Consider the following 25217-nt stretch of genomic DNA (forward strand, 5'->3'; position numbering starts at 1 on the left):
TCCTGCCTCAGCCTCCGGGGTAGCTAGGATTACAGGTGCCTGCCACTATGCCAGGTTAATTTTTGTATTTTTAGTAGAGATGGGGTTTCACCAGGTTTGTCAGGCTGGTCTCAAACTCCTGACCTCAGGTGATCTGCCCACCTCAGCCTCCCAAAGTGCTGGGATTACAGGCATTAGCCACCGCACCTGGCCTGTATTGAATACAGTTTTCTTAACAACATTATATAACTTCTAGGTTTTAGATTGTTGGGTTCAGTTTGCTTTCATAAAAGCATTTAAAGAACTTCTCCATTTGTCACTGTAAGAAGATACTCTTATATTTTCTGTTACTATGTTTTTATTCATAAGAACATATGTTAAAAATTCTCACAACAGTGGGTGGGGGGGCCACAGGAGGAAGGCTGGACAGATTATCTGGTAAAAGTAGCAGCCAAAAATTATCTAGCATTTGGAGTATGCCAGCACTGAGCTAAATCCTTAACATTCATTATTTCATTTGATTCTCACAACCACCTCATGAGGTAGATTCTATTAAATTACCAACATGGAAATACCAATGGGGAAAGGTTACATCCTTAGAAGTGTCAAACTTTGGACAAGAATCTAGGTGGTCTGACATCAGACATCAGTCCATAATGTTATGTATACCTTAATATATGAAAGAAAGACCAACACCATCCATCAAATTGACATGTGTATTTATTGCACAAATATCCCCTAGAACTGGGAGGTTATTATAATACAAGTGTACATTTGAGAAATGTATACAGAACAAGAAACAACTATGTACATTTTACATATCCAACATCTAAGTAACTTAGAAAAAGCAAACAATCTCATAAGACATCTACCAGAAGTAGGCATTATGTAAAATCTGTTTTTTTAAGTGATCATCCCCAGAGTATGCCAATTGGAACAAAACAAAATCTCTACTAGTATGTTTTTATTGCACTTAACGTTTTCAAACTCAAAATTAAGACATATTAATAAAAGCCAGAAATATTTAAAATCAAATCAATTAGTTTACATACAAGAAAAAATTAGTTTTAATTCTATAATGTAAAAGATCCCTTTTTTATTTCCTGTTTCAATAAACAGGGTTTTTTTTTGATATGTAACAACTGTCTGTACCATAACTTGTAAAAATTATTTTGAACAAGCCAAAGCTCTTTTCACATTCATCATAATGACCACACTCCAAAGTAGCAGCAGCTCATTCCTTGGGCTTTGCGTAAGGAAAGAATGACTATGATGAAGGTAATAGAAATTATAGAGGGATTAGAAATTATAAAACTCAGGAATGGGAGGGAGGGGGAGGAAAAAAACAGTAACTCACGAATCCTATAAGGATTAATGATTCTTTAAGAAACTATAGGTCATTTCCTTCCCAGCAAAGCTTAGCTTTATGAACAACAGTAGCACGAGCCACCCACTTATTGAGGACTAGAATTTCTAAATGGTAATTAAACATTTTAAATAAAGAATAGTTTGATAGTTAAGGAACCACCCAGACATTATTCAACTGCTACACAGAGCTATAAAAAATAATAATGTACAAGGCTGGGCACAGTGGCTCACACCTGTAATCCCAGCATACTTTGGGAGGTCGAGGCAGGTGGATCACTTGAGATCGGGAGTTCAAGACCAGCCTGACCAACATGGTGAAATCTCATCTCTACTAAAAATACAAAATTAGCTGGGCATGGTGGCACACACTTATAATCCCAGCTACTTGGGAGCTGAGGCAGGAGAATCACTCGAACCTGGGAGGCAGAGGTTGTAGTGAGCTGAGATCGCAACGTTGCCCTCCAGCTTGGGCAACAAGAGTGAAACTCTGTCTCAAAAAAAAAGGTACAATGACCCGCAAATTTATGAACTTTTTAATATTCTGAATTCTGCCAAAAGGATTGACTCATAGAATTCCAAAATTAGACAACTGGATAATTTTGCTCATGTACAGAATAAGAAAATTAAGCCAAAGAAAATATATCCACAAACACTCCTTGGCAGCAAGTCATCCATGGGAGACTCAGGTAATAACTGGGACTAGGTAAAAGATCATGGGCCAAACAGATTGCAGACACACTAATTTCAGGTTTACATTCCATTAAAACAACCATTTCTTCTTTGTCTAGTTGGAGGTCTCTTGAATACATACAGAGCAAGGCAAAATGTGACCCAATGCTGTAAATTCAAAGTCAAAGACAACTTTCCATTATCTATTGAAAATTTAAACAGCAAGAATGGATGTGTTATATAGTAAATATATTTAATAACTGAACAAGTGGTTTTCTTTTCTTAATCAATGATGAAATTATGATGAAAATAGTCAATGAAAGCAGAAACCAACTTTACTACTAGCATTAAAAGTCTCTTAGACCAGATAAGCAAAGAATAAACTATAATGTAGTATTCAAGTAAACTGAGGTAGTAGAGAGTATTGAAAACTGTATCCACCCACCTTTCTATTTACATTACTTACAAGAATTTGGTTCCATATTAGCCTTTCTTACAAGCAACATTCTATAGTATGTACAAAGGCAACAATTGAGAAGTGAAAATCTTTGAAAAAAATGCGCTTTTGGAAGGAAGGGGCTCTTAGAAAAAAAAAGAATAATTTTAAGAGTTATGAGTTCTATTAGTGTAAATTGAGTATTATTAAGCAGTGAAACAAATATTCGGCTCCTATGGGTTCATGAGGGCTGATACCAAAAGCAAGGGCCTTGGCTACCTGAGCACTTTTAAAGAACATAGTATTGTTTTTGCCAATGCTTTGGTGCAATTTTTAATCCTAATTTTCATTTATGTTAAATTAGTGAATATGCAAATATTAATATTTATAAGAATAGCTCACACTTACAAACAAATGATACAAAGTAGTATTCTCATTTTGGGAATCTCAGCCTTTAAAAAAAAAGGTTTGCTTTACTTATATTTTATTTTAGAGTGTGTGAAACAGAAAAATCACCAATAAGTAACATTTCAGCATTATAAGCAATATTAGTTGAAAATATATATTTTTTAAAGGCATGTTTACCAATCTTGTATTTCTACCTCTGCTTTTTTAAAAAAATAGGTACATATGTACACTTGGGTGGATAACATAACACATTTACACTCAATTATTCTGAGTTTGTTATAATTAATAGGCTGTTTAAAATACTTATTTTGAGAAATAACCAGAAATTAGCTGTTTTGAATTGCAAAACTAACAAATAATCAAGGTTTTATAGATCTCTGTACCTTAGAAATTAAAAATTGAAAACTAATGAAATAGCTATTTCTGAGCCATTAAATCATGAGACATTGTTGCTATTTATGAGTTGTGACAACACTGCAATGATCACATGAAACTCTTGATAATATTCATTTTGTAGAAATTTCTACCATACACTTTGGCTTTTTCAAATGCTTCAAAATTATTGTTGCTTTAATTTCATTTGTTTAAAAATCTACCACCACCCAAAAGTCCAGTCAAAAAGAAAAAGCCATCTGACATACACAGAATACACAATGCTACGCAGGATACCCTGGTGACTGACTCATTCAGATGGAAGTCTAAAAGGGAAAAAGAATCTCCATAAATGCATGTTGTGTCTGCTTCCTTGGTTTCTACTTATTTTCCCACCAATTTCTAACAATCTTTAGGTATATTAAAGGAGTATTTGTGCAACATATGGAGAGTGAGTGCTTGCTACAGCAGCCAGAAGTGGAAGATCACTGGATTCAATCCTGAAATAAAGGGGAAAAAAATTTCAGTTTTGATTTTCTGTACCGAGGACATGAACTCTACAGGCAATAACCATCACCTGTAAGGTCACTATACCTCAACAGTTAAGGAGCTAGGCCACTCTGGCCAAAATGAAAAATTTTCAGTAAATAAAACACAGAACTACAGATGTGAGTAACAACGTCGTAAATGTAGGTAAGTGTCTCAATGACATGCTGATGGAACATGAATTTGGGCAAGGCACAATGACTAACAACTACAATCTAGTGTAATAATAGCTGGGTGCGGTGACTCATGCCTATAGTCCCAACACTTTGGGAGCCCTAGGTGGGAGGATTGCTAAGCCCAGGAGTTCAAGACCAACCTAAGCAAAATAATGGCAAGATACTGAGACCCTATCTCCATGAAAAAATTTTAAAAACCAGCTGGGCATGGTGGTGTGTGCCCGTGGTACCAGCTACTCTGGAAGCTCAGGCAGAAGGATCTCTTGAGCCCGGGAGGTTGAGGCTGAAGTCAGCCATGTACCAACAGCAGGGCAACAGAGCAAGATCCTGTCTCAAAAATAAATAAATAAATAAATAAAAAATAATAATAGTGTGTACCCAGATTGTTTCAGATTCAGATGTTTCTATAATAAGATGTATTGGAAGTAATGGGAGCTACTTCAAAATACGTCCTACCATAAATTTACAGGAAAAGAAAAATGGCCAATCAACATAGAAAATATTAATCAGACTCCCTCATGGTTAGAGAAACGTGAATAAAATCAGATGCCATTTTTTAGCTAGTAGCTTGGCAAAGATCAAATTTGGTTACAGACAGTAGTGAGAACAACATCTCTTACTGTTTGTGGGAATTCATATTGAAACTTTCTGGAGAGTATTCAGTATAATCTATCAAACTATCTATCAATACAGACCCTTTAACCAAAAATTCTATTTCAAGGAATTTATCCTACAAATGTCAGAGCTTTATATTCACTCTAGCATTGGTTTATAATAGCAAAAAACTAAAAATAATCTAAATTCCAACATATAATGGAATGCTAGACAGCCATTAGGAAGAATGAGATTATTATGTGCCTATATGAACATTCAAGATATAGGAAAAGGAAAGCTGTACAAGGACACAAGAGTATAAGTCAAGTTAGATTTTTAAATAATATTCATTTAAAAATTCTATAAAACAATCTGTTAACAGTGTTTGAGTAGGGGTTGGAAGTTGGGGAAAGAAGACAATGACACTTTTCATTGTATGCCAAAATGCACTGTAAATTTTGGTTATATGTATGTTACTTTTTAAAACTTGTCTTAAATATTTTTACATAAAGGCATTAAACACCTCACTCCCCAGAAAAACAACGTTATATCCTGTTATTGATTTTCCAAATACTGGAGAACAATTCTCTCTGTATAACTCAAGTCAAAATCATCAGGACTAGACCAACAGTGTGGTACTACAGAGTATAAATAGGGTCTAAAGGAAAAAAGATACAGAGTCATTCAAATCCCTAATTAGTCCTACCAGTGTGTGTGACATCTGGCATGTTAACTTACAGAATCATCTGCTTCCAACCTGGTAACATTGCCTACACACTGCAGGATGATAATAAGAATTAAGAAATAACACTAGTAAAAAATTTTAATTTGGTTTCTGACGTACAGTAGGTTCTCAGTGATACTGGTTTCTTTTCCCATCATAAAAGCAAAATTAGATAAAAGTTCTAGCTTGTTTTGCTTTCTTTAATGGCATTTCAAGAAATGATTAATATGAACCCACCTAAAGTGGCCAGAGAACACAAGTGACCACAGAACATAATGAAATAGGGCCATACTATGCTCCCCCACCAACTTCCCATTCCTCCTTCAGTAGGCATTTTTGATAACTGTTTTCTGCCAGAGAATAATGCAGAGTAGACAGACATATCATATAGTTAATGGGGAGGAAAGAGTAATATATGGATAACGTATTACCATCCTCAGACTTCTGTTACCTCAATCAGCTCATTTAGAAGGCAGGGCAGATACTTGGAATAATGAGTTTGCAACATATGTAATAAATAAAAATGACTATGTACTTATTTTTCTCAGAAAAAAATTCAGATTTTAATTCATTCTGATTATATTCTCAACCGACTGTATATAATGGCAAAAGAATAATGCCTTTCAGGTTATTATATGATACAGGGCAACCTAAATGATAACAGCCTCCAGCTTCTAATAGGAGAAGATACATAAAAGAAAAAAGGGCAATTCTGAGGAACATTCCTTGCATGATGACAGAGCAATGAAAGCAAAGCCAGAAAAGAAACCATTAACATACCCCAGAACCACTCCCAGCTCCTTGACATGAACACGCATCTGCCCCCTCAGGTATTCAGACAGCATTTTACTTTTGAAATATAGCTCCTGCAACCGGTCTTCAAGATGCATTACACACTGTAGTTAGGGAGGAACCAAGAACCAGGTCAGAAAACAGTTTGCAACTCTCAGTCATGGCAAACTCTAAAACATGATGTTTTTGACAATTCTGTTTATTTATTTCAACATGAACTAAAATTTGGAGCACATTTTTAAAGTATGTAGTTTTAGCTAAAGACGGAAGTGAACCTTTTTCTAGCTCATATCAAAGATTACCTTCTACAGCATCATTTTTTTTAAACTGTGCTAAAAATACACATACAGTTTGCCCTTTTAACCATTTTTGTTTGTTTGTTGTTTGTTTTTGAGACAGAGTCTCGCTCTGTCACCCAGGCTCAAGTGCAATGGCATGATCTCAGCTCACTGCAATATCCACCTCCCAGGTTCAAGTGATTCTTCTGCCTCAGCCTCCTGAGTAGCTGGGACTACAGCCATGCACACCACACCCGGCTAATTTCTTTTGTATTTTTAATAGAGACAGGGTTTCACTACGTTGGCCAGGCTGGTCTCAAACTCCTGACCTCAGGTGATCCACCCACCTCAGCCTCCAAAGTGCTGGGATTACAAGTGTGAGCCACCGTGTCCAGCCCCAAAACCATTTTTAAGTATACTTCAGTGGCATTAAGTACAGTCAAAATGTTGTGCAACCATCACTACTATCCATTTCCAAAACTGCTTTCACTATGTTTTTATTCCAAATTTGATAAATGTAAAATTTTTACAAATTAATACTTTTCAAATGTATTTACACAGGAAAGGATGTATTCTCCTGTGGAGAATAGAAAACAGTTTGCAAAAGTTCATAAAGAATGCTATGTAGTTCCCCAATTTCTAAGCTGAAAGACTGAAAATTAAAACACATCTGGGCATGGTGGTCCACACTTGTAATCACAACACTCTGGGAGGTGGAAGCAGGAGGATCATCTGAGGGCAGGAGTTCGAGACCAACCTGGGCAACATAGTGAGACTGTCTATACAAAAAAAAAAAAAAAAAAAAGCATTAGCCGAGCATGGTGACATGTGCCTGTAGTCTTAGCTACTCAGGAGGTTAAGGCAGGAGGACTGCTTGAGCCCAGGGTTTTGAGGGTGCATTGAGCCATGACTACTACTGCAATTCAACCTGGGCGACAAAAGTTAAAAAAACAAAAACAAAAACCTAAAACACATGCAATTTGTTTAATGTCAATTAACTTGTTCTATTTACTAAAATAGGTGATTTATCATGTGAATTGATGCTAAACATATTTGAGGAAAAAACAGCAGTTTCAGGCGCTAAGCATTAAATTCTTGCAGAGTGTTCCTTTCCAATGAAAATCAGCTATTAAAAGTTCCTAATAAAAATCCACTTTATTACTGGAAAAACACAACCAAATGGTTGTGGTTTTATAGCGTATGTTTTTTTCACAATGCTTTAGGCTGATAATGCCATAAGAAAATTTCAACTGCAGAATATATGTAGATATAAAATATGTAATATAATTTACTATATTAACCACTTTACAGTATATAATTCCATAGTCCTAAGAGCATTCAATGTTGTGCAACCATCACCACCATCCATTTCCAGAACATTTCATCATCTCAAAAACTCTGTACTCATCATCTCAAACAAAAACTTTGTATTCATTAAACAATAACTCCTTATTCTCTTTTTCCCCGCAGCTCCTGGTAACCACTATTTTAGTTTCAGTCTCTATGAATCTGCCTATTTGTGGTACCTCATATAAGTGGAATCATACAATATTTGTCCTTTTGTGTCTAGTTTATTTCACTTAGCATAATGCTTATGAGGTTCATCCATGTTGTAGCATGTATTAGAATGTCAGCTCTTTTCATGGCTGAATAAATATTGCATTGTATGTATCATACCAAATTTTGTTTATCCATTCATTTGCTGATGGACGCTTGGGTTATTTCTAACGTTTGGCTATTAAGAATAATGTTTCTATGAGCAACAGCATACTGCCTGAATCCCTGCTTTTAATTGTTTTTAGTATAAACACAGAAGTGGAATTAACAGATCATATGGTAATACAATGTTAAACTTTTTGAGGAACAGCCAAACTTTTCCCACAGCTCCCGCACCACTTTACATTACCATCAACAATGCATGAGGGTTCCAAGGTCGCCACATCTTGGTCAATACTTACTATTTGTTGTGAATTCTTTTTATCATAGTCATCCTTACAGGTATTGAATGGCAGCTCACTGTAGTTTTATTTGCATTTCCCTAATGCCTAATGATACTGAGCATATTTTCATGTGCTTATTGGCCATTTGTATATTTTCTTTGGCAAAATGTCTATTCAAGACCTTTGCCATTTTTTCATTCAATTGTTTGCTTTCTGTTGAGTTGTAGGAGTTATTTATATATTCTGAGTATCAATCCCTTTTGAGATATATGATTTGCAAATATTTTCTATTTTATAGGTTGTCTTTTCACTCTGTGATAGCTAATAAACAAAAGTTTTTAATTTGATGAAGTCCAATTTATCTATTTTTTTTTTACTTTTGTTACCTATGCTTTTGGTTTCAAATTCAAGAAGTCACTGCCATATCCAGTGTCAAAAAGATTATCCCCTAGGTTTCCTTGTAAGTTTTATAGTTTTAGCTCTTAAACCTTTGATCCATTTGGAGTTCATTTCTGTATATGGCAAAATTCATTTGCATGTGGCTATCCAGTTTCCCAGCATCTTTTGTTGAAAAGACTCCTTTCCCTGTTGAATGGTCTTGGCACCTTTGTTGAAAATTAATTAAACTTACATGTGAGGGTTAACTTTTAGGATCTCCATTCTGCTTCATTGGTCTATATGCCTGTCCTTATGCCAGGAGCACAATGTTTTGATTACTGTAGCTTTGTAATAAGTTTTCAAATTAAGAAATGTGAAATCTACCAACACTGTTGTTTTTCAAGATTGTTTTATCTCTTTGGGGTCACTTGAGATTCTTAATGTATTTTAAGATGGGTTTTTCTATCTCTGCAAAAAATATCAATTGGATTTTGATAGGGATTACATTTAATCTGTAGATAACTGTGAATAGTAATGGCATTCTAATAATACTAATTCTTTCAATCCAAGAGCATGGGAAGTGCTTTCATTTACATATGTCCTTAATTTCTATCAATAATGTTTTGTACCTTATAGTGTACAAGTGAGTCTTTTGTCTCCCTAAATTTATTCCTAAGTAATTTATTCTTTTTGGCGCTATTGTAAGTGGAATTGTTTTCTTAATTTCCTTTTCAGAGTGTTCATTGTTCAAACAAGTATACAGAAATGCAACTTATTTTTATGGGTTTGTATTATGCAAATCTGCTTAATTTGCTTATTAGCTCTACCAGTTTTTTGTGGAATCTTTATGTTTTTTTTTTTTGAGACGGAGTCTCGCTCTGTCTCCTGGGCTGGAGTGCAGTGGCCGGATCTCAGCTCACTGCAAGCTCCGCCTCCCAGGTTCACGCCATTCTCCGGCCTCAGCCTCCCAGTAGCTGGGACTACAGGCGTCCGCCACCTCGCCCGGCTAGTTTTTTGTATTTTTTAGTAGAGACGGGGTTTCACCGTGTTAGCCAGGATGGTCTCAATCTCCTGACCTCGTGATCCACCCGTCTCGGCCTCCCAAAGTGCTGGGATTACAGGCTTGAGCCACCGCGCCCGGCCGGAATCTTTATGTTTTCTATGTACGAGAAGATCATATCATCTGCAAACAGAGATAATTTTATTTCCTCTTTTCCAATTTTGAAGTCTTTTGTATTTTTCTTGCCTGATTGCTCTGGCTAAAACTCTCAGTAGCATGTTTAACGGAAGTAGTCAAAGTGGGTATCACTGTCTTTTTCCTAATCTTAGGGAAATATTTTCAGTCTTCCACCACTTAGTGTGATGTTGGCTATGGGTTTGTCATAGATATCCTTTATCATCTTGAACTACAGAGCTTTTAAACTATGCTATGTTACAGTTCTCCTAATAAATGAAAGAAAGAACCTTAAAAGTTAGATATGGGGTCTTTTACCAGGAAGAGGTTACCAGTATTACAAAGAGATCAATAAAAGTCCTGACATGACAATGAGGATCCAGAATGTACTGGCATTCTACACAAAGTTGGGACATGTTGCATTACTATACTACACATGATCAAAAATTTTGGCTGCTGAAATCAGAACATACAGACATGTACACATCCCCTTCTGTCTTAGCTTGGGTTGCCATAACAAAGTATCATAGACTGTGTGGATTAAAAGAAAAAAACAGATATACAGCTGGGCATGGTGGCTCATGCCTGTAATCTCAGCACTTTGGGAGGCTGGGGCAGAAGGAACACTTGAGCTCAGGAGTCTGAGACCAGTCTGGGCAATGGGGCAAAATGCCGTCTCTACTAAAAAAATGCAAAATATTAGTCAGGCGTGGTAGCACGTGCCTGTAGTTCCTGCTACTCAGCAGGCTAAGGCAGGAGGATCACCTGAGCCCAAGAAGTCGAGGCTGCAAGGAGCCAAGATCGCACCGCTGAGCTCCAGCCCAGGTGATGGGATTAAGACACTGTCTCAAACAAACAAAAAACCCCAGATATTTATTTTCTCACAGTTCTGGAAGCTAGAAATACAAGACCAAGGTGCAAGCATGGTTGGGTTCTGGTAAGGGCTCTCTTCCTGCTGGCAGACAGTCGTTTTCTCACTGTGTCCTCACATGGTGGAGAGAGAACAAGCTTTCTCTCTCTTCCTCATCTTCTTAGGCCACTAATACCATCATGAGCACCCCACCCTCAAGACCTCATCTTACCTTAGATACCTCCCAAAGACCCTGTCCCCAAATACTGTCACAATGGGAATTAGGGCTTCAATATATGAATTCAGGTAATGACACAAACATTCAGTCCCTAACAGCTTTTTTTCAGAAAAACAATGATGAAAGCGTTAAGCAGTGCTTAAAGTAATGCAAGCGTCGTTACACATACTTACAAAATTTGGAGACAAGTTATGCTTATAAAGCTGAAGTGTGGAATGAAGCAGATTGGAAACAAGACTGGAAACCAATACTTCCTTTCCCAATTTATTATCTGTCACTCGTCTCTGGCTACTGGCCACTTGAACAGTCCATTTATCCATGTCAGCTATAATACAGACAGCTTCTGCTATTGGTTCATCCAAAACTGGATGCTGGAAATAAAAGAATAATTCATCTTATGATTAGCAAATGAAGTTTCCAAAAATAATGGTAATTCAGCAATGAAGGTTTACTAAACAAAAACAGAAAAAAAATATTAAACTTCAATATTTCAATATCTCCTTGACCAAGGAGAATAATTAACTCATTAACAAATACCCTGAGGCATATTATAGATATCATCATAGATACTTTGTATTCATTACAAGGACTTTGTATTATTTAGTCCAGAACTTAACTTTCAACAGTCTTTTGATTATTCATTAAGTTGACAAATGTATTCTCAACTATGTGCCAGGCAATTGAAAGAAAATGTTTTTTACCCTGAAAGAGACAAACATTTTACTTTATTTTATTTTGAGACAGTCTCGCTCTGTCGCCAGGTTGGAGTGCAGTGGCGCGATCTCAGCTCACTGCAAGCTCTGCCTCACGGGTTCAAGTCATTCCCCGGCCTCAGCCTCCTGAGTAGCTTGGTCTACAGGCATGCACCACCACGCCTGACTAATTTTTTGTATTTTAGTAGAGACAGGGTTTCACCATGTTGGCCAGGATGGTCTCGATCTCCTGACCTTGTGATCCGCCCACCTCGGCCTCCCAAAGTGTTGGGATTACAGGCGTGAGCCACTGCACCTGGCCTAACAAACATTTTAAAAATAGAACAGGACAGGACAGGACAGATGCTGTGGCTCACATCTATAATCCCAGCACACTGGGAGGCTGAGGTGGGAGGACTGCTTAAGGCCAAGAGTTTGAGACTAGCCTGAGCAACATAACCAGACCTCATCTCTACAAAAAATCTAAAAAATCAGCCAGGAATGGTGGCAAGCACCTGTAATCCCAGCTACTTAGGAGGCTGAGGTGGAATGATTGCTTGAATCCAGGAATTCAAGATTGCACTGATCCAAAACTGTGCCACAGCACTCCAGTGTGGGTCAAAGTAAAGTAAGACACTATCTCAAAAAAAACCACAGAAAACAAAGACCATAAAACAACAACAACAACAACAAAAACAAGACTTATTCACACAAATAAGTCAATGGTAAGATTCTATGCTAACTATCCCAATACGTCAGGCATTAATATCCCTCAGCACCAGAGAAGGTATTCCTTGATGTCATGAAGTACTTTGCTGCCTACATGAATTAGATTTTTCTGTTTGACTAAGACATCTGTCTGGAGTATGAATACAGCAGTTAAAAATGGGACACAGCAAAATATGTAACCGAGTTCTCCAAGATACATTGTTAAGTGAAAAAAAAATTCAGTCTGGGCGTGGTGGCTCACGCCTGTAATGCCAGCACTTTGGGAGGCCGAGGTGGACCTATCACCTAAGGTCAGGAGTTTGAGACCAGCCTGGCCAATATGGTGAAACCCCAACTCTACTAAAAATACAAAAAATTAGCCAGGCATGGTGGCGGATGCCTGTAATTCCAGCTACTCAGGAGGCTGAGGCAGGAGAATGGCTTGAACCCGGCAGGCAGAGGTTGCAATGAGCTGAGATCGTGTCACTACTCTCCAGCCTGGGCAACAAGAGCAAAATTTCGTCTCAAAAAAAAAAAAAAGTCACTATCCATACAGTTATGTTTCTAAAAATTTGGATCTACATCTAAATGAAAATGTATAGAAAAAAGAAAGAAAATACTCAAATCAAGTATGCAGTACTGAAGATTTTTGTGAAGAAGCAGGAATATTAAGAGTATGAAGAACTTTTACTTTTTACTTTGTATATCTTTACACTGTTTGAATTTTTTCATTTTTCTTTATTTTTTTGAGACAGAGTCTCACTCTGTCGCCAGGCCAGGCTGGAGTACACTGGCATGATCTCAGCTCACTGCAACCTCTGCCTCCCAGGTTCAAGTGATTCTTCTGCCTCAGCCTCCTGAGTAGCTGGGATTACAGGTGTGTGCCACCATGCCCGGCTAATTTTTGTACTTTCAGTAGAGAGAGGGTTTCACCATGTAGGTCAGGCTGGTCTCGAACTCCTGACTTAGCAATCTGTCCACCTTGGCCACCCAAAGTGCTGGGATTACAGGCATGAGCCGCCACACCCAGCCCTTATTGTTTGAATTTTTATCACAAGTATTTACTTTCATTGTTAAAAATGTTACAGTGAAAAATAATACTTTAACTCATATATACATAGTCATGAAAGAGCCACAGGCATATGGCTATGTCCTTGCCTTCCCCTGGTTTACAAACAAAGACCAAAAATGACAATTAAGTACAGAGCATGACTGCCAGAAACAGATAGTGACCCTACCTTTAATATTTTTCTGTATTTGGAAAGGTAAGGATTTTTTTACTACTGGCCAAATGGAATAGCAGCAACAAGACTGAGAGTAAAACATTTATAATATGAAATACTCAGACCCATGGCTTTTCCTCTCTAACTTTTAATGTTACTACACTTAGGATAAGGTACTACTATAAGGACAAAAGTTTACTCCTGGATAAGCCCAGGTTTAGCATCCTCAAATGATATTACTTTGCCTAGTTAATGAATAACTACTCTGAATAAAGCTGCTTCCTAGACAAGAAACAAACATAACAGAACTCATAGACTTGTGAGGGAGATCAAAATAAATACATCTAGCTTTAAAAAAAAAAAAAAAAAAAAGTGTTACTGATGAAGCAGAAACCAAGTGCTGGGAAGTAGAGGAGGGCAATCGTGGGATCTGTGTGATAGGGAGTTTCGCAGTGAAAGGGACACAGGAATATGACATTGAAGTGTATAGATAGAATTACTGGTGAAAAAATGGGAGAAGAACATAGATAATTCAGTAAGACTCAGAAATAGAAGTAGATGTAAATGGCTACATTTGTGAGAAATGATACAGAGAAGTAAGAAGAGAATGGCAAAAAGTCCAGAAATATACCTTGGGAAGATTTTCCATGGAGCCCCAAATTTATATTTGTTTTTTATAAAACAGTATTCAAATATTTATTCGTCTCTTGCCAAGGATAAAACACTTTGTTATTCATCACTTAATTATGGAAATATAATTTTGGCAAAGATATATACGTCTGTGATATTGTGAAATATATTCAGCTGACTAACAACATGGGTTTGAACTGAAGGTCCACTTATATGCCAATTTTTTCCAATATAATATATAGGTAAAGTTTTTGGAAATTTGCAACAATCTGAAAAACTTAAAGAGACAAAACTGTGTAGCCTAGAAATATGGAAAATAAGAAAAAGTTAGGCATGTCATGAATACATAAAATATATGTGGATGCATGGCGCAGTAGTGTGCATTTGTAATCCCAGCTACTGGGGAGGCAGAGGCAGGAGGATCAACTGAGCCCAGTAGTTCGAGAGACTAACCTGAGCAACATAGTAAGACCCATCTCAAAATAAACAAAAAAATGTAGATAGTATATTTTATCATTTAGTACTGTAAAATACACACAAATCTACTATAAGTTAAAATATATAAAAACTTACACACTTACAAAGCATACAAGGTGACATTCACAGCCCAGAGAAATGTTAACAAATGTATAGTATTAAATACATTTGTTTGTATTTAATATACTTATGACATATTAATATAGTTTAATATAGTTTAAATAACATTTAATATAGTTATAACATAATATAGTTATGATTATAACTGCATAAAACTAGCTGTAGTACCTACTGTACTAATGTAATAGTTTTGTAGCCACTTCCTGTTGCTATTGCCCAGAGTTCAAGTTGCAAGTATGTACTTCAAACACCCTGCCAACTTAATCATCTCTGCACGAGCAGTTCCACTCTCCAATAAACAGCATATCTCAGTTAAAAACTACTCTCTTTTCGAGACCATCCTGACTAACACAGTGAAACTCTGTCTCTACTAAAAATACAAAAAAAAAAAAAAAAATTAGCTGGGCGTGGTGGCGGGCACCTGTAGTCCCAGCTACTCGGGAGGCTGAGGCAGGAGAATGGCATGAACCTGGGAGGCAGAGCTTGCAGTGAGCTGAGATCACGCCACTGCACTACAGCCTGGGCAACAAAGCAAGACTCCATCTCAAAAAAAAACACAAAAAACAAAAACTAATCTCTTGGGAGGCTAAGGCAGGGGGATCCCTCAAGCCCAGGTGTTGAGGCTGCAGTGAGCTATGACTGCACCAAGGACTCCAGTCTGGGTGACAGAGTGAGACTCTGTCTCTAATAAAACACAAAGACAAAAAGATAACAAAAAAAACTGATGTCTAAAGGTTCTCATGTATTTTTCGTCATTGTTAGTGTGATACAGCAAACCCTGAATAATATCATGGAACCCACATGGAGTACCACTAGTGATGCTGGAAATGCTCTCAAGAAAAGTAGAGACAAGTTAAGACATTATAAGAAAAACTTGAATGGCTTGATATAGACCATAGATTAAGTAGCTGTGGTTACCCATCATTTCGAGATCAATGAATCCACCATGAGGACTGTTTTAAAATAAGAAAAGGAAATTTGTGAAGCTGTCACTGCAGCAATGCCACTAGGTGTGAAAACCACGCACTTTTGCAGAATACCTTTTAAATCTCATAATGAAAATGCAGCTCTTACGTGGGTACAGGGTTGCTGTAAGAAAGCTCTAACTATAGACTCTATTTTTTAAATGAAGTCATTATATGACAACTTAAAGCAAACGGAGGGTAAAGGATCTAAAGCTGGAGAATTTAATGCTAAGAAAGGATGGCTTGATAATTTTAGAAAGAGTTATAGCTTAAAAAATATCAAGATAACAGTTTTTGCTGACCCAGAGGCAATACACAAGTTCTTAGACACCATCAAGAAAATCATAGAGGACAAAAGATATCTGCCTGAACAGGTTTTTATTGCAGATGAAAGTACCCTATTGTGGAAAAAGACACCACAAAGTACATTTATTAATAAGGAAGAGGAGCAAGCACCAAGATTTAAGGCAGGAAGGGATAAGCTAACACCACTGTTTCGTATAAATGCAGTCAAGATTAGATCAGAACTACCCTTATATACAAAGCTGCTAACCTCTGGACCTTGAAGGAAAAAAGATAAACACCACCCCTGCAAGTCTTCTGATTGTACAATAAGAAAGCCTGAAAAAAAACTATTTTTCTGGATTGAATCCATCCATGCTTTTTTTTTTTTTTTTTTTTTTTGAGACAATCTCACTGAGTCACCCAGGAGGCTCACTGCAACCTCCAACTCCCAGGTTCAAGGATTCTCCTGCCTCAGCCTCTCAAGTAGCTGGGACTACAGGCACCTGTCACCGCGCCTGGCTAATTTTTGTATTTTTAGTACATACAGGTTTTCACTATGTTGGCCAGGCTGGTCTCGAACTCCTGACATCATGATCCGCCCACCTTGGCCTCCTAAAGTGCTGGGATTACAGGCGTCAGCCACCACGCCTGACCCCACCCATGCTTTATATCTAAAATCAAGAAGTACCTTGCCAGTAAGTGACTGCCTTTTAAAGTTCTTATGTTGGACAATGCTCCTGGCCACCCAGAACCCTATGAGTTTAACACTGAGAGTGCTGAAGTGGTCTAATTGCCCCTAAACACATCTCTAACTCAGCCTCTAGATCAGGGTGCCATAAGGACCATTAAACACAATATTCTATAAAAATGATTGTCAGTGCTATGGAAAAGAACCCCAATGGAGAGAACATCATGACAGTCTGAAGAATCACCCCATAGAAGATGCCATTGCTGTTATAGAAAAAGCCACAAAAGCCATCAAGCCTGAAATAATAACTTCCTGCTGGAGAAAACTGTGTCCAGCTGTTGCACACAGAATTTAACAACAGAGCCAATCAAGGAAATCATGAAAGAGCTTGTAAATATGGCAAAAAAAAAAAGAAAATGGTCGATGAAGGCTTTCAAGATATGGATCTTGCAACTTTGGGAGGCCAAGGCAGGCAGATCACGAGGTCAGGAGATCGAGACCATCCTGGCTAACACAGTGAAATCCTGTCTCTAGTAAAAATACAAAAAAATTAGCCAGGCATGGCGGCGTGCCCCTGTAGTCTCAGCTGCTGGGGAGGGTGAGGCAGGAGAATGGCATGAACCCAGGATGCGGAGCTTGCCGAGATCACGCCACTGCATTCCGGCCTGGGCGACAGAACAAGACTCCATCTCAAAAAAAAAAAGATATGGATCTTGCAGAAATTCAAGAGAGCTAACAGACACCATACCAGAGGAATGAACAGAAGACAACTCGATGGAGATGAGTGCTTCCAAACCAGTGCCAGACAATGAGGAACAAGACGCAGAATCAGCAAGGCCAAAAAACAAGTTGACATTAGACAATCTAGCAGAATGGTTCATATTATTCAAAACTGATTTTTATTTCTTTTACTGCATGGGCCCTTCTATGATACTGAAATCACCTTTGCAAAAGTTGTATTAGTGAGAACATCATGTAACAGTGAACTAAGCTAACCCAAAACCCATCTTGCCTTTCCCTTAATTATTCCTGGGGTATGGGGCCAAGCTAACTTTGGGAGACATTTAGGCTACAGTATTTTTTTTTTTTTTTTAAGGTGTGCAATTTTATTCAACTGGTCTCAAGTACAGGTAAGCCCTGGCTGCCTCCACCCACTCCAAGGGTGACCAAAAGCCTTCATACATCTCAAGTTGGGGGACAAAAAAGGGGGGCCACGAAGGCTGATCATTCAAAGTAGAACAAAACAAAAAAAGTATTAAGGCGAAGATTAAAAAATTTTGCATTACATAATTTACACAAAAGCAATGCTATTACCTCCCCTGTGTGGACTCGGGAGAGGACTGGGCCATTCTCCTTAGAGAGAAGTGGGGTGGCTTTTAGGAGGGCAGGGGACTTCCTGTAGCAATGCATTTCACAATATTTGGAATGACTATTAGAAAAAAGAACAATGTACAATCAAAGTCCTCGGCCACATTATAGAACTTTGGTGGAGGTTGCAGTGAGCCAAGATTGTACCACTGCACTCCAGCCTTGGTGACAGAGGGAGACCCTGTCTCAAAAAAAAAAAAAAAAAAATCACTACCAAAAACAAAAAACAAAACAAATAAAGCCATGCCAATCTCATCTTGTTTTCTGCACAAGTCAGGTTTTGTCAAGAAAGGGTGTAATGCAACTAAGTAACAATCCGCCTAGAAGCATTTGTGGTGAACGATGGAGAGGCCGGACTCACCGCACTCCTGCTTGCTGATCCACATCTGCTGGAAGGTGGACAGCAAGGCCAGGATGGAGCCGCCCATCCACATGAAGTATTTGCGCTCTCGGGAGGAGCAATGATCTTGATCTTCATCATGCTGGGCACCAGAGTGATGCTCTCCTTCTGCATCCTGTTGGCAGTGCCAGGGTACATGTTGTTGCCGCCAAACAAAACTGTGTTGGCGTACAGGTCTTTGCGGATGTCCATGTCACATTTCATGATGGAGGTGAAGGTAGTTTTGTGGATGTCACAGCATTCCATGCCCAGGAAGGAAGGCTGGAAGAGTGCTTGGGGCAGTGGGAGAGCTCATTGCCAATGGTGATGACCTGGCCATTGGACAGCTCATAGCCCTTCTCCAGAGAGGACTGGAGGCCGCCATGGCCATCTCCTGCTCAAAGTCCAGGGCGACATAGTATAGCTTCTCCTTGATGTCACACGATTTCCCACTCGGCCATGGTGGTAAAGCTGTAGCTGTGCTCAGTGAGGATCTTCATGAGGTAGTCAGTAAGGTCCCAGCCAGCCACGTCCAGACACAGGATGGCATGGGGGAAAGCATAACCCTCCTAGATGGGCACAGTGTGGGTGACCCCATCGCTGGAGTCCATCACGATGCCAGTGGTATGGCCAGAGGTGTACAGGGACAGCATGGCCTGGATGGCCACATACATGGCTGGGGTGTTGAAAGTCTCAAACATGATCTGGGTCATCTTCTTGTGGTTGGCCTTGGATTCAGGGGGCTCTCAGTCAGCAGCACAGGGTGCTCCTCGGGAGCCACATGCAGCTTGTTGTAGAAGGTGTGGTGCCAGATCTTCTCCATGTCATCCCAGTTGGTGACGATGCCATGCTTGACGTGGTACTTCAGGGTCATGATGCCTCTCTTGCTCTGACCCTTGTCGCCCACATAGGAGCCCTTCTGACTCATGCCCATCATCACGCCCTGGTGCCTCGGGTGCCGCATGATGGAGGGGAAGACAGCCCAGGGCATTGTTGCCCGTGAAGCAGACCTTGCACATGCTAGAGCTGTCGCTGATGACAAGCGCAGCAATATCATCCATGGTGAACCAGCGGCGGGTGTGGATAGGCGGCAGAGTGGTGAGGGTGAGGCTCTGTGCTTACAGGGTGGACACAGTCTTGGTGGCCCAGGCTACAGTTTAAATGATAATAGGCCTTGCCCAAAACTCAACTGCTTTTGTAAAGCTAAAAGGAAGCCATCAGGCTGAAACGAGGAGAGGAGTTTGAGTCCTGCTAAGGCGCAGACATTATTCCGGAGGTTATAAGAAATGAAACTTTCCCAATTGCAAATAACACCACTATTGTACACTGGCATTTTGAGATATCTTTCCAGGTTTTCTTGCATGTCTGATACCCTTGGCTCCACCTGGACTGACAACCCACTCCTGTAGCCCCATCCAGAAGCGATTTGGCCCCAGGAGGACAGCTTCAACCCCCTATGATTTCTGCCCCACCCAATCAGCCGCAAGTACCTGTTACCTGGCCACCCCACCCCTTCCGCCAAACTGCCTTTAAAAAACCCCTAACCTACAAGCTTTAAAGGAGATGATTTGAGTATGAACTCCAACTCCCACATGGGGTGGCTGACCTTGTGTCTACTGAACTTTTTCTCCACTACAATACCATGGTCTGTCTTTATGCAGTGGGCAGGAAGAACCCCTGGGTGGTTACAAATTTGGGGGTTTGTCTGGGATCACCCTTGTGGCTACCTGCCCACGGTTTGGCAGTCCCCCACAAGCAACAGATCCAGAGGCCAGCCCAAGTGGCTGCATAGTTCTCCTGGACTGGGGGCTGACACTGGCACTATCTCTACCAGCAACACACTGCTGGCCCATGGATTTAATTGCAGTAGAGAAATTGTTCCTGTAAAGACATCTCTAAACTGGTCTGGTGGGTATTCTAGGTGGTGCCAATGCCTCCTTCCTTCTCCTAACTGGTTTGGCTTCTTAAGGGATCTAAGTTTGGCCCCTTCAGGGATCTTGATTGGCTCTCCCTAATTAGTATGAAGGGTCTTGGTTGGGGAGACTTCTCCTCAAAAAGGAAGATTTCAGGGAGATTTCTCAGAGAATAGGTTACTTTGGAAAGCATACTCTTGGAATTCCTGCTTAGGAATCTTGGTTTGGGAGACCTTCTGTCCATCTTGTCTTTGTTGTATGTGTGTGTTTGTACATCTAGAGGGGATCTCTAAAGGAACTGGTGATGGAAGTCCAGCAGACCTAACTTGGAGAACCTTCCTTATTTGATCACATTCACTAAGCAGTGAAGGAAGTTCAACAGGTTTGACCTGGGGTGACTGTCTGCTCTTCATGTTGTCCAGACATCACCCAATGAATTCCCAGTCAGAGGTCATCCCTCCCTACGTTGAGTAGATCAAAGATGACAGGGACGCACTGGAAAAAGTTTGAGCCTTGACAAGTCAGTGTTAGGTGCTGAGCAAAGTGACTACTGTCTGTTTTATTATATGTGTTTCACCAGGCTGAGATAAAGAATGTTAATTTGGTGGTCTCTCGCCCCTCTCCCTCGCTCCCCCACACAGCCTATTGGGTGAAATCTGACAAAGTCGAGAGGTTTTTGCCTGTGGTTCCATGAAACACACAAAAGTAATTTTCCTTTGTGACTATGGTGCGGTGGCCAACACTGCCAGGGTCGCTCAGGGAAAGGGAAATCAGAAACCCGCCGAGCTGACAAAAGGTAAGAATTTCTTACCAGTGAGGCTTCTGGCCTCTCTCTCTCTGAGCAAATCAGGTAAGTGAATGGTAAAAATCACTGTTGATTAGTAAGAAAAAGGACCTGTGAGAGGTTACTCGGAGGTTGCAATGATTCTGGTGTACTTCTCGATGGGTCAGTTATAAACTTTGCTGTGGGTCCCTGAAACAAAAACTAAATGAGGCTTCCCTCTAATCTTGTTTTACATCCTTGAGAGCATGACTTTGTGACCACGTGGGGATACTCTCTCTTGGTCTCCACCATCCAGAGAACAGGAATTTTCAAATTCATGTCAGGCACCCAATCTGAAAGTGCTGGGAGTTTGAGATGAGCCAGCACATTCTTCATCCCAAATGTGTCAAGCCCTTGGGTGAGTTTCGTCTGAAAAGGTCCCATCTCTATAGGGCTTTTGTCATCTTTTGCTATCTTGAGCCCATTTCTGAGAGTGAATTCTTGGGGATCATGGAGATGCCTCTTCTACCCTAGATACCTTTTGCTTCTAATGTAAAAAGGAAGGAAAAAAAAAAAAAAAAAACTAGAAAATTACCATCTAGACTTTAATAGGTTTCTTAATCGAGTCACTATTGGAACTGATTACCTCAATGAAAGAAAAAGGTTAAATTAAAAGAAGGATGCATAATAATGACGTGGTTAGTCTTAGAAAATTCACTTGAGCAGTTAAAATCCTTTGCAAGCTTGAAAATGCTCAAGACTCCTTCTGAGAAAGACAACAGCAGTCACCTTGTACTGCAGCAGGTCAGTTGCAAAGGCTTTGCCCTCCCACAGTGGTGGGTGGCTTGGGTTCAATTCTAGGCTTTGGGAGCAAGTCCTTTTTGGTTTAATACTTGTGGAACTTTTGCCATTTATTGATTCTTTTCCCTTCCATGCACAGCTTCTCATTTCTTATCTTGAATTTTTTCTCTGAACTACACCTTTGGAGATATTCTAGATTTTTTTTTTTTTTTTTTTTTTTTTTGAGATGGAGTCTCGCTCTGTCACCCAGGCTGGAGTGCAGTGGCACAATCCTGGCTCACTGCAACCTTGGCCTCCCGGGTTCAAGCAGTTCTCCTGCCTCAGCCTCCCGAGTAGCGGGATTACAGGTGTATGCCACTGCACCTCATGGCTAATTTTTGTATTTTCAGTGGAGACAGGGTTTTGCCATGTTGGTAAGGCTGGTCTTGAACTCCTTACCTCAAGTGATCCACCTGCCTTGGCCTCCTAAAGTGCTGGGATTACAGGTGTGAGCCATCGCGGCTGGCCTGGGGGATGTTCTAGATCTTATAAATCATTTACCATCTCTTTGGAGACACCTCCTGCATCCCTGTTTAAGTCATCCCCTTAGTTAAGGCTTATTAATTTCACATAGAAGGTTACCTCTAGTAAAAGGATTCAAAAGTCGGAGTTTGTCCTCACTGAAATCTGGTAATAAAAGATTTTAAAAGAACTTTTCTCTTGAGAGCTCCATAGTTAGAAATTGACTTAATTAAAGCTGATATTTGGGCCACATGTATAGATGTTGTTTGAAAGCTCCAGCCTTCCCTCCAAAAACTTCTCGGTCAATGGAATTTTGTCTTGATTCTCTGTTTCTGTGTATTTATATGTGTTGAGTGTGTGATGTTTATATATAGAGCTCCAGTTAATTGGCTTAAAGAAAAACAAGCACTTGAATCAAACATTGTCAGAAAAATGGAAACTTTAATGCCTGTAGGTCTCATGATTCTAATAATCTTTTTGTAAATAAAAAATATTATTGGTAAAGTAAAATGAAAATGTCTTCAAAGTTTATATATTTAGTCTAAATTTGGCAGGTCAAACACTGTTTGCTCGATGTTTTAAGGTGATAAACTGCTTCTGTGACTTTTACTAATTGTTTGTCTGTTCTACAGCCAATAGATTCTAGGTAAGGCCTGGAGACATATGGAGTTAGGTAGGTCCCCTGGCTAGACTGGGAAAAGTCATGGGTTCTGCAATATTATACATGGCTAAAATTGCTTGTTTACCAGGTTTCTCACCAAAAATAAAATTTGCTAAAAGTTAACAGTGCAGCATGCACTTGAGACTACTGGAAAAACAGTTTTATATACAAGATGTAGAAGGAAAAAAGAATGTGGTTTTGGTGGGAGGCTATAAGAAGGCATGGGAATATGGTTTTTGTTAAAGGAAATGAAATTTTGTTTAGCTCAGAGGGTTTTAACAATTGTCTTAACCTAAAAGAGTAATGGGACAAAACTGAAGGTTTAAGCAAGGTGTAAAGGGTTTGTGAAGGGTTGATCTTATAAAGGAAGTTCTGTAGGTATAGGCAAGTTTGCTAAGATTTGAAGGGGATTATTTAATTTTTCTGTATGTTGAACACTAAAATAAGAGCACACTAATGCAGGGCCAAAATCTGGGCTCATGTATCTGAATAACATGGTTTTCTTACTGAATTGATCTACTGCTTAATAGAAAATTGTAAAAGATTAAAAAAGGTTTATTAAAATTTTACCTTATGGTTAAACTAATTAAGATTGAATAGATTTGTTTATAAGGTCTTATTAAAAATTAGGTTTAACGTTACTAATACACTAATGCAAAGGTGAAACTTGGCTTTCTCTTTAGAACAAGATTTTTGGAAGGCCGAGGTGGGAGGATCATTTGAGGGTCCAGAGTTCGAGACGAGCCTGGATAATACAGCAAGATCCCATCTTCACAAAAAGTAAACACGTTAGCCAGGCATGCTGGCATATGCCTACAATCCCAGCTACTGGGGAAGCTGAGGTACGAGGATTGCTTGAGCCCAGGAGTTCAAGGCTCCAGTAAGCCACGTTTGTACCACTGTACTCTAGTCTTGATGACGGAGCAAGACCCTGTCTCAAAAAAATAAACAAAAAACAAAAAGCAAAAAACAGCAATAGGAGAATGGTGAGAAACATAAACTATGACAAAACCATGCAATAATCCATATACATTAAAAACAATGTTTACACACCATGTTAGTATGGGGAAATATTTTTTTTTTGAGACAGAGTTTCGCTCTATCGCCCAGGCTGGAGTGCAGTGGCCGGATCTCAGCTCACTGCAAGCTCCGCCTCCTGGGTTTACGCCATTCTCCTGCCTCAGCCCCCCCAGTAGCTGGGACTACAGGCGCCCGCCACCTCGCCCGGCTAGTTTTTTGTATTTTTTAGTAGAGACGGGGTTTCACCGGGTTAGCCAGGATGGTCTTGATCTCCTGACCTCGTGATCCGCCCGTCTCGGCCTCCCAAAGTGCTGGGGTTACAGGCTTGAGACACCACGCCCGGCCGGAAATATTCTTATATTAACTGTTATGTGACAAAAGCATAATTTAAAACATAATATAAAATCATATAGAGTATAAAAATATAGGTATATATAAAAATATATATACACACATATATTTTACATATAAGGACTCAACTACATAAAAATATGTACTGTATAAATACACAGATATACACAAGCATATCTTTTATATATAAGGCTTCAGACATACATATGATACATAAATACACATACACACAGAATAATAATCATAACAAGAAGATGCAAAGCACAGTGTGACTACTATAACCACACAGTATAAGTCTGATATACAAACATCAGTATTACTTTCATTATAGCCAAAGAAACTGAGGCTTTCCTAGAGTAAATATTCTGTCTTATGGTACACCATTAGGAAGTGGCCAATTCTGGGTTTTATGAGAAGCCACAATGCTGCCTAATCCCTGGAGGAAGTTTCTCTATTAAGAATAGCTGATGGTAGAGAGTTAGGAAAATTTGTGTTTGGCTTTCTTTACATTTCAACATTTTGTATAATAAATATATATTAAGAAAAATGTTACTTTCTTAAAAAGTGGGGAGACAAAGAAAAGACACTCTCCTCTTATAATTCAGAAAAATAGGACTATATTTTTCTTTAAAAAATATCACTTCCATTACTTATATATTAACAGGATCCTGTATGTTTTTGCATGTAATCACATATTTTCATGTTAAATATGATAAACTTTAAGTATGCAAGGATTAAAATATATATATA

General features: G+C 39.1%; 1 protein-coding gene and 1 pseudogene across 3 annotated transcripts in view; both read right to left on the bottom strand.

Annotated features, from left to right (window-relative positions):
* Nucleotides 1-680: 680 nt before the first annotated feature.
* Nucleotides 681-25217, bottom strand: part of FNIP1 (folliculin interacting protein 1) — a 155696-nt gene continuing 131159 nt past the window's right edge. For all 3 annotated transcript variants that reach the window (XM_011951044.1, XM_011951043.1, XM_011951045.1), the window contains 3 exons: nucleotides 11096-11293; nucleotides 6053-6168; nucleotides 681-3732 (listed from right to left, as the gene is read on the bottom strand). In XM_011951044.1, the coding sequence (XP_011806434.1) occupies nucleotides 3654-3732; nucleotides 6053-6168; nucleotides 11096-11293 (393 nt within the window). In that variant the 3' untranslated portion in view covers nucleotides 681-3653. The remainder of the gene's footprint in view (nucleotides 3733-6052; nucleotides 6169-11095; nucleotides 11294-25217) is intronic.
* On the bottom strand, nucleotides 18399-19518 carry LOC105518173 (annotated as a pseudogene).

The sequence above is a fragment of the Colobus angolensis genome, unplaced genomic scaffold (genome assembly GCF_000951035.1).
Source record: "Colobus angolensis palliatus isolate OR3802 unplaced genomic scaffold, Cang.pa_1.0 Scaffold314, whole genome shotgun sequence".
NCBI lineage: Eukaryota > Metazoa > Chordata > Mammalia > Primates > Cercopithecidae > Colobus > Colobus angolensis.